A 10,596-nucleotide genomic window follows, 5' to 3' on the forward strand; every position below is an offset into this window, starting at 1 on the left:
AAGTAGTGTTACTACACTGGCCGTGGGTAGAATGAAAAATAAATATTTAGACTAATTTATGTTCGCTTTTAAAGTGCAAGGCTGGTATGGAAGGAATGTGAGCGCGCTCACACTGTCACTGCTTATGTCCCTGTGGGTTGTCTATTGAGGGTTATTGAGTGACAGCTCATGAAAGGCTGAGGCCCATGTGTGTTCCCCCTGCCTTTGGATGAAAAGAATCACAAGCCTGACTTATTTTATTTGTGTGTGTGTGTGTGTGTGTGTGTGTCTGTCTGTCTGTCTGTCTGTGTCTGTATGAGTGTTTGTATGTATGTGTGTGTGTGTGTGTGTGTGTGTGTAGCTGGGGGAGGCTGTGTGTCTGCATGTGTGTGTGATGATCACACACTGTGTGTGTGTGTGTGTGTGTGTGTGTGTGAAAGAGAGAGAGATGAGCCTTGATCTTTCTTCTCTTTGTAATTCTCTGGAGGAAAAGGCAGACATAACAGACCCAATGTTGCGGTGACATGAAGATCCTGATGTAAACAAATCTAAAGTGGAAATATTCAGGGGTGAATTACAATTTTTAACTCAAGGTCAGATGAGCAGAGGAGATGTTTGTGCTTACGTGGCATTATATCCTGGAATAGGATAAGGGCGTTTTTAATGAAAGTACAATCACAAACTTATTTCGGCATCAGTTTCTATGTATTTGAGATTGTCTCCTGAATAACGTGATTTTCATGCATTTTTTTAATAGTTTTATATACATGTCAGTGATTTTTCTTGTGCATTGACATTTTTGTGAATCTTTCTGTATGAGAGCAAAGTGTGTGTTGTATGTTTTTCATTTTGTTAATGAGTGTGCACAGACATTTATTTATAGTGGTGTGTGTGTGTTTAAAAGGCAGAGAGCGGTTTGATGTTTGTGTGTGTGTTGTATGTACATGTGTCTTTGTGTGTGTGTGTGGGTGTGTGAGAGAGAGAGAGGGAGAGAGCCAGAGAGAGTGTGTGTGGACGCTGTGAGTGTGTCATAAGCCTCGCTTGATCGCTCATCTTGTCGCTGATGCTCTGGGGGAGGCCGAGACAGCAGTCTGAGCCGGCGCCAGCATAGAGGTCCCGATGAAAGCCCTCTTGCAGTCCTCTACACAGGCGCCACTCTCTGGGCAGCGGGATCCCTGATGTTGCGTGGCAGGGACTCGCCCTCCACCACCACTGAGACATGTGAATGGACGGCAGCAGTCCACTCAGCGGTATGGAGAGATCTCCATTCTCCAACGACCGCATCATTTCTCATACGCTTTAAAAGGATGCACAGTTTGCTTCCTAAGAAGGTTATACGATGCTAAAGTAAATGTTATTGTTCGGCGAATCAAGAGACTATGTCTGTGGTGGCCATAGATGGCTCTTTAGGCTGAGTAGAATCTGTGCTTGGAGAAGCACTTGTTAAATTGGATGTAACGTCAGTGTCAATGTTACACACAAGGGAATTCGAACACATGTCCGCATAGGTTCTTGCATAATTCTGTCCACCACAACCCTCGAGAGGATTTTATTATGTATGGCCTCAGAGCACCCTGGGGCTAGCGTTTTTTTGTGTACTAGCCTGCTAACACACTCTGCTGTGATTCACTGTGACAGACATTGATTTCTCGGAGCTGCGGTTAAGTGTGCGGGATATTGAACTTCAGCTGCACAGCTGTTTGTCAATACCACGGACAATAGTGGACCGCTATTGTCAGTCCGCCAGCAAGGAAAGTGATGGGGAGGGCCTTGGTCTTTTCTCTGGGGCGGAAGGTTCAAGAGAAGAAACTGCAGTCTAGAAAGAGCAACACCCCTGAATGGACACAATGGGTGAATAACACCAAGCCAACCCTTGGATAAAAGCTTCCACAGTGTTAGAAATAGACTGTCTTTAGAAAGTGCACCTTTTAAATGCTTCAGTGGGACTAATTGACTGCTATGGGAAAAGCTTGGTTTACTGACATGTTTCCCGACTGTTGTTTACTTGTTGCCTTTCATTCTTCTTCCATGGTTTAGATATTTATCAGCCGCAACTCTACACCAAGGTGTGGTGAGTGTACCCTACCCTTGGAGTGATGCTAGGATCCATTATTGTCACGTTGTTTACTGTCCAATGCCCTCTTTCTCCTCCATGTCGTAAGTGATCCTGTCAGAGTGAGTCGAAATCTCTCACCAAAAACCCAGGCACTCCCTCAACCAGTAACCAAATATGCCCCTTGTGGTTCCTGGTTTTTCTATTCCGGTTTGGAAAACTTGCAAGAAGCATCTTCAGTCTCCCGTCTCCACACCTGTATCCCCTGTTGGTTCATGGGAAGGAGGCCTTCTCATGGCAAGTCCCCTTTCAGTGAGTCACGGACCCCACACTCAGTGCGTTTTCCCATCAGCCAGTCCTGTGTGTTATAAATCACAAGTGTTTTTGCAGCCTGCCAAATTGTATGCCATTGTTCCACTCAAATGCTGCTGGCTTTGATAACAACCTACCTGTTTGGAATCAGCCTGGAGCTCGGGGCTTTCACCCCTGTGTCAGGTGTTTTTCTAGGCCTATCACAGGAATGATGGACGTCATACATTGTGTCTGCAAACTCACACAGCTGAGCATTGCACTTGATTCCTGTTTTGAAAATGTGTATATTGACCGACAATTGTAATATATCACCGAGTTGATAAAAAAAAACATCCCTTTAATCAACTAAAGTTTAAAGACTTGCGCTAGGTTTATTTAAGCACACAGTCAATGCATCTCTAGTGATACTGTTGATCAACAGGTTGTTTTGTCTACTGCTCTTGGCATAATTACTCGCGTCTCCAACAACAAGGCTCTTTTCTATGCCTTTATTTGTCAGAGAGAGGAAAAGTGCTCTGTTTCCAGTTCCTTTGGGGAGGGAAAATGTGGTCGAAGAAGTGGAATGGGGATCCTGCATAAATTAAAGATAATCTCTGTTAAGATATGTTAATGTATGCACTAAAAGGATAACAAGAAGAGAGCTTGAAAGCAATATGTTACCTTGTGTTTTTCTTCATTTAGTGAGGCCACTTTGGTCAGGGCTGTAAACTGTGTACACTGTAGCCTACAACTCTTTAGGGGTCAGGAAATTATTCTGAATTCATCAATTGGGTTTCACATTTCTCTAGGGTTGCCAAAGCTAGCCTACTTGGTGAAGTTGTAAACTATGTATGAAAATTATGTTATAAACATGTTCCTCTGTGTAGTCTTCATTCTAGTCTCGACGTGTCATTGTCTCAATCGTTGTCATTGTATAATTTCTGCCAAACGGACAGTATTTCTGAACGCACAACATAAACTAGGCTACCCGTTGACCTATCTCCACTCTCCTATCGTGGGATTGTCCATGTGGATGTGTCTCCGTTGGCAACCGAGTGCGCGTTAGCGTAAAAAAGTGAACTGTGGGCGGCGCGCGCACGCAATCTTTCTCCCTGCTTTTTCTTGCCAGGAGAGCAGCGACCGTATGTATGGGAGCGCACTGGAGTAGGGAGACGGCTTGGAGCCCATCGAGACCCGGTGATAGTCGGCATGAAGCAAGTGTAGCATCCTCGCTTGAATCGAGGCTTCCCTTATATTTTTTTAGAGATTAGCGGTTAAATTCTGCTGACCACATTTTAGTGGTTTACACTGGAGATGAAAATGGAGGTGTCCACAAGACAATTTTATGTTCTGATTGCACATCTTTGGATCGTCTGTCAAATAGGTAAGCGTGCAGAGGATTGAATGTAGACTATGGTAACAGAAATTCATGTTTGCATTTTTCTAAGTGTAAAGTTGATGTGCTATTTATGTTTACTCCGGATTTTTTTGGCTGAGGCACATCAGGACTTCAAGGGGCACGTCTGTCCTGTTATGTCGATGTTGGTGTTAATGCCTATGTGCAGTGATTAGATGTACTAGATTGCGTGCCACAACATCCCTGTTATTATGGTAAATCATGGAAATACTGTCCAGTTGCAGTACAAACAAGTGTGTGTTTAATGTTTATGTAAATCAAATACAACCTATTACAGTCAGCGAACCTTGAAGATTCTCCTCTTCTCTTCACTAACAAGTATTTTGAGATATTTTGGAGAAACTTTCCATCAATCCACATGTCTCTACATACTCAGCTGCAGTGTTCTGAATGAACTAGGTAACATTTTCTCTATATTCTTTATATTATTTTCCACTTGTTTCAACATGCTTTTCTGTGATCTTTTATGGAGGGCTTTGCATTAACTAGAGGGAAGGCACGTCTGAGCAATCTAAAGTAAAGCACAAAGCTTATGTTTGAAAGGGCATCACAGTCATCTTGCACATTGTAGAGCATGTTCTTCTTAAAAATCTCACTCCTTCTTTTGTAGTTAAAATAAACATAGTTCAATGCATTCTGAGATCCACAGGAGGAATATAGATTATAGTCTTAGCCATGAGCTGAGGGTCCACTGTCAAGCCATCCATACCATCATCCACCATCTGTTCTGTCATTGAACCTGCCACTGATATGGCTTACTGTGCATTTGTCATGTATAACATATTGCTTTAAGTCTCTATGTAATCGCGTCATTCATGCCAGTTTTTCCAGCTTGTCATCGTCGTCTCTGCTGTTCAGTCCAACCCAACCACAATGTCTTCCATTGTCCGAACCACGTGCTCTCACATTTGTCAAATTACCACTGGCATTAGATGTCCAGTTCTCCTGGATGTTTTTTTTTTGTTCTCTGCTTCCTTCCGTGAGCCCGACTCTGAGCTGTAGCTGTGCAGCTGCCAGGGCCGGATTTTGGGTTGTGTTGTGGAGCTGGCAAACGGGTCCGCTGGTGCTGGATGGTGGAGTCGCAAGGGGCAAAAGTGGAAACCCCACTGGGCAAGGGCAACCAAAACCAAACATTCGATAAATGCCAAGGGCAGCTCTGCGTGTCAGCCCCCCAACTGTCTGCATGCCATGATGGGTATCATGATGACTGCAGGGCATGGCTCCTGCTCCTGCTCCATGCTGCAACCGCACTGGACGGGGCCTGGTGACCCTGCGTCATGTATCTAAATAAACGGATTGTGATTTGGCGGATTGGGGAGGGCAACAGTTGTGGTATTGAATGTCTGGCATGGGCTGATTGCCTTCCTATCACACTCTGTGCACGTGCAGTAACACCCCTGCATTGACACTGTGCAGGCAGCACGGGCAATCAATCCAAAGTCCTGCTGACTGCAACATAGTATAACGTTAAAATCAATGATGCGCGGCCGACACGTGATTCAGGATGAGCCGCTCTCTAAAATGTCCCCATTCAACCCCTCAGTGTCTGTATGGGTTCAGTCCACTGCTTGTGTGAACCGTAAAGGTCTGGCAACAAGTGGGTGCCAAGCCTGAGTAAAAATGTGGAAACGATGTGGAGTGCCACTGCTGATGTTTACTTGGTGTGATGGGCCGTGGCATTGGCAAGACAAACAGGATCTTCTTCCTAAACAATGCTCTTATCTAAATGGTCCGGTAAACTGTACTGGACAGGGCAAGGCTAGAAATCTGGAGCATCATCAGGATGTGGTTATGGGAGGCCGTGTTTGCTTCCACAAGACAGCCACTGTCCTATCTCTTGGCTTCACTGGTATTTGGCTACAGTAGCCCATAATCTGTACCTTCATGTTTTAAGACAGTCCGATCTGCAAAATGGATGAAGGCAATTAACAGTGCAGGTTCATTATATTTAATTAAATTTAAATAAACTCCCAGTGTCTGACCATAGCTCAGCAAAAAATAATTTTGATCTACGCTCTGCAAAAGTGTTGCATGTTATGCAGAGCGGTGCTTTGGGGAATTCAAAAGGGCTAAACATCAGTGCAAAAATCTTAGTCTTAAAGGTCATGTATTGATTTGAATGTATTTGACATTGGACAGTGGATGGTGTCCTGGTTACTTAGAGCATTTTTCTCCCCTTCTTCTTGTCTCGTGTGGTGAGTGAGTAGGTAATGGATTTGCTTTTGGTGTCGATTCCTCAGGTGGCATTGTAACCTAGGGCAGAAGCTGGATGCAGTTGATGCTACTGAGCAGAAGCTGTTTTGTGTACGTGCTATTTCTGTGCTGGTTTCTGTCTGTGTTTGTGCCAGTCGAGGGGTTAGTGTGTGCAGGCATTCTTTGGAAACAACACAGATGGAGAAAAGCTGTGTGAGTAACACATTTAGCAACCCCCACCACCCCCAACACACACACACACACACACTGTGTCCAGTGATGTGAAAATACACCCCTGCTGGGACGAAAATTATGGATCTATGGCAATGCCAGCAGTCGATGCCTCATCAGACCTCAAAAATATTAAATAGAATGGGCTAAAAAATAAATGTAAAAATCTTTTTGGCATTGCTGTTTCCATAGCAACGCGGGTAAACCAGCAAGATGCTGGGGCCAGAGAGGACGAGGAAAAGGAAAAATCCATGGCGAATCAAGTAGAGAGGCGGCATGGGAATTATTTCTGCTGATTTATTTGCGTTTTTTTTTTTTTAAATTTGGATTCCCTGCAGAGCAGTTTCTCTCCGCTGATTAAATACAATCTGTGCTCCTAAAAGAGGAAGCCCTGAAACAGAACAAATCCGACAGACCCTTAAGCCGGCCAACTGCTTTGCTTTCCCCACGTTTGCTGAGGCTCCTTTGTGCCGTGCTGCTTGTGCCCTCCAAGTGGATAAGATGAGTTCCCCCCCCCCCCCCCCCCATGCTTCTCTCCTTGATTGTTTGGACTGTGTGGTGCTTAGCACAGGTCCGTAGTGTCTAATTTGGAAAACATGATCTTCATAGCTGCAGCAGTCTATTTACTGAGTTGTAAACATTTTGTCTTTCCCTCAGAGACTTTATTTTGGTGAGGCAAACTATCACCGGGGGGGGGGGGGGGGGGGGGGGGGTGTTTATGAAGCCCAAAAAATCCCTGAAAAATAACTTTTGTTTTTCTCTCCTGACTTACTCTTCCTCCCAGGAGTTTTCCTTTCATCTAAAAGCTCTTGTACAAAAAACTCTGTGGCTATTGCACGAGTGCTGGGTGTGGTGTAGGCAGGGGAGCGTGGAGGAACCGTTGGTCCTGAGAGCTGCTTTTGAGTGCCCTGCAGCACCCAGAACATCCTGCCTAAATCATCCCGCGGCACTAGTGTAAATGTTTAGAGACGAAGCAGCAACGGGACGACGGAGCACATGGCAGCGTGCCCGCGGCAAGCGAAAAAAGAAGCATGTCTCTCTCTCTCTCTCTCTCCCCTCTTGACTTTCAGGAAGTCGGGATCTGGAGTTACACTCCGCGGACAATAAGTGGGATTTGTCTGTGAAGTCACAAAAACGCTTTTTTTTGTTTAAAAAACAAAAAACAAAAAAGGATTTGGCTTGGCCTTTCCTGGCTTTTGGGGGAAGTTCGGTCAGGGGGTCTAAGAGAGGGAACAGAGAGGGTTTGAAAAGAGAGACAAGAAAACGAGGGATGAAGAAAGGGAGAGGGTCTCACTCTGGTCTCGCCCCCCGTATAAACGAGATAGAGTCTCCGGGACCCCTCAGTGAAAGGTGAGGGGCAGAGTCTGTAACCATGGCGATGGACAGAGGGAGCGGAGGAAGTCGCCGGTGGCCAGGCGCCACCGGGAGGGATTGTCTGTTGTCAGGGCGCCTGCTCTGGCACGTCCGGCGACGACGAGAGAGCGAGCGGAGACCTGCGCGCCGTCAGACGCGGTCTGCAGGCCTGGCAGCAAGAGAGCTGGACAATACACACACACACACGCACGCACGCACGCACGCACACACGCACGCACGCACGCGCACACACACACGCACGCATACACACACATACACACGCATGCACGCACGCACGCATACACATACATGCACACACACACACACACAGACACATACATAGACACACACATGCACACACAGACACACATACACACACAGACACACACACACATACATACACACACACTCACACACCCTCTACCTCTCGTCTCTCCCTCACTTTCTCCCTCAATCCCCTCTTCTCTCCCACCCCCCCTCTCATCCTTTCTGTCTCTTCTTCCCCCTCTCTTTCTCTCTCTGTCTCCATCTCTCTATCCCTCTGTTTGTTTTCATCCTGTGTTTATCTCTGTCGCTTCTCTGCCAGCAGTCAGCCCGCTGGCCTCCTAGAGAATGACCTCATCATTATAAGCACTCGCAGCGCGTAACTCATTGTAAAACGCTGAATGCGTAGAGCCCACTGAGTTACTACGAGGGAGGCGGGAGATAGAGTCTTACTGTCCAACAGTGACAGCGGATACCTGGCGCACACAGAAAACGTTGCGCCGCATGCTTCTACATCTAAAAAAGCTCCGTATTCATCCGTCGCTAGGAGCGCGCCACTCAGCCAAACCCCTGGGGGATCTTCCGATCGCTTACTAATTTATGATCTCTTCCTGTGATGCGGCCTGTTTTCTCAGATGCTGGAACTCAGAAAACATGGTGTTTGTTATTTTAGGCTCTCTCTTTTCGCCCCCCCCCCCCCCACCACCATCCCTTCAGGGACGTCTCACGCAAGTAGTGGAGATTTACGGGAGCTTTTAAAGAGGACAAAAAAAAGCAGAGGAGTGAAATGGTTTGTGGTTTCATGGTGTATTAGAGAATGTGGGAGAGTGAAAGCAAACAGTGCCACTGGCCTGGTTTTTGCAGGCTCGACTGGGCAGTTTGCGGATGTTATTTATGGACGCTCGGAGAGAGCTGTCCTGAAATCCTACTCCACTTCAAGAGGGCACGAGACGCGATGACAAAACTAGAGGCCTGGAGAGCTGGCGTGGCGAGGTCTTGGCTAGCCTGGGTGTCGTCACCGCACGCTTGGCGGCATGTTCCTTAAAAACAGACTCGGGTACATACATAAGAGGCACTTAATCGCAGGTAACTCAACTCCGTGGATCTGGAGCAAGGCATGCTGGGAAGGCCTGTGGGGAGGGGTCACTGCTGTCTGAAGAGTATGTAAAAGCCCAGCTGTTCTGAAGCATTACCACCTCCAACTGCAGACCCGCGCATTCTCACGGTTACTGCATGTCATTGGTCCCCCAACACCCCCATCAACAGCTGGGTGTGCACATATGTACCCCCACCCATACACACACACACACACACACACACACACCCTTACAAACTTACAAACTTACTAACACATGCAAAAGGTCACAACAAACCATACGCAATAACAGTCACACACATGTTTGATCACCTATGGATACTCACACAACACACACACACACACAAACACATTACACTTCATATGTATATACACTCACTTTTATGCATACGCCTCTCTATATACTCACCCACATATGCATATGCATTTATACCAACCATCCATCAAATACACAGACTTTAATATGTGAACCACCTGAATACACTCTTACTTTTGCTTTCACACAAACATACACACATTCTTAACAGCAAATGTGCACATATACACAAGCCCATATGCATCCATATGACCTGTGACCTAACCAGCTGTGCGTCTAAACCCCCGATACTAAAACTGGGACCACGCTGGCAATTGAATTACCCACTGAGACTAAACAAGTGTCGCGTGGGAGGACTGGCCGTGAAGGGCAGTTTGTGCAGATGTGTGTTATCACACACTCTCTTCGCGCGTCTCCCGTGTTAATTGAACAGGTGTTGCCGGAGCTTGTGTGACTTCGGATTGCGCATCGCTCGGGGACGACAAGCCACAGTTCTTTCCCTGGAGTCCCTCGCACACTTCTTTCGCTGGCCTGTCGCTACGCCACGGCGTCTGGCGACTCACTGGTGCAAGACGGTAATTTCACGAGCCGATGCACTGATTCATCATCATCATCATCATCATCATCACCATCATATCATATCCGCCTGTCTCACAATACCTACCACCACAAAGCCCCCCTCTCCAGCTTGACTATCTGCTGGATCTCTCCCATGGGGGAGCACTAATCTCCTCTCCTCCTCATTACCAGTTGGGTGCCAGAGCTCTCGTCTGCCACAGTTACAGCTTTTCTTACATCTACATTCTTACGTGTTTTTTTCTACAGCATGGCCGCCCGCCGAGGTCCTTCTTTTTTCTCACGGCCGCTGAGGATATGGTCACAGGGGTGTTAATTGAGGCCCTTTTGTTTTGTGCGGTGAATGTTTCGAGGCCCCTCTTGTTTCATTGAGTCGCATTGCATAACATGCAGCCCGGCTGCCTGGGGCCGTCCAGCCTCGTTCCGTCGGCCGATTCTGTCCAAAGGTTCAACGAAGGTTAGGAGGGTGGGGTGTGTTATTCTCCGCCTGGAGTGTCCCTGGACGCTCTGTAAGGGAGCCGTGTCTTAAAGTCACTTTTATCCCAGTCACTTTCCCCTCAGTGAGATGGCCCATATCCTTTGTCATTTCCATGCAGAGCTCATAGCTATTGCATACAAATAACTTGTCCGGCTTCCCTTGTTTGGCAGTGGAATCCCCTGGAGCTATGGAGGAATGTCCGGGTGAGAGAGAGTGATAGAGAGAGAGAGGAAGTAAAAGGAGAGGAGATAGGTCAATAGGTCAGCATATTGATAATGAACTCATTGAGATCACTCTGGGAGGGTTTTTAATCTAATTTGCGCCGCTGGCTTTTTGCATTCTTGACACT

General features: G+C 46.7%; 1 protein-coding gene across 7 annotated transcripts in view; it reads left to right on the top strand.

Moving 5' to 3' along the window:
- Window positions 1-3,422: 3,422 nt before the first annotated feature.
- ptprz1b (protein tyrosine phosphatase receptor type Z1b) overlaps window positions 3,423-10,596 on the top strand; it is a 38,762-nt gene continuing 31,588 nt past the window's right edge. For 4 of the 7 annotated variants that reach the window (XM_042078989.1, XM_042078991.1, XM_042078990.1 and 1 more), the window contains exon 1: window positions 3,423-3,707. In XM_042078989.1, the coding sequence (XP_041934923.1) occupies window positions 3,638-3,707 (70 nt within the window). In that variant the 5' untranslated portion in view covers window positions 3,423-3,637. The remainder of the gene's footprint in view (window positions 3,708-10,596) is intronic. The other 3 variants (XM_042078993.1, XM_042078994.1, XM_042078995.1) reach the window with 1 other exon arrangement.

This window comes from Alosa sapidissima, chromosome 22 (assembly GCF_018492685.1).
Source record: "Alosa sapidissima isolate fAloSap1 chromosome 22, fAloSap1.pri, whole genome shotgun sequence".
Lineage (NCBI taxonomy): Eukaryota > Metazoa > Chordata > Actinopteri > Clupeiformes > Clupeidae > Alosa > Alosa sapidissima.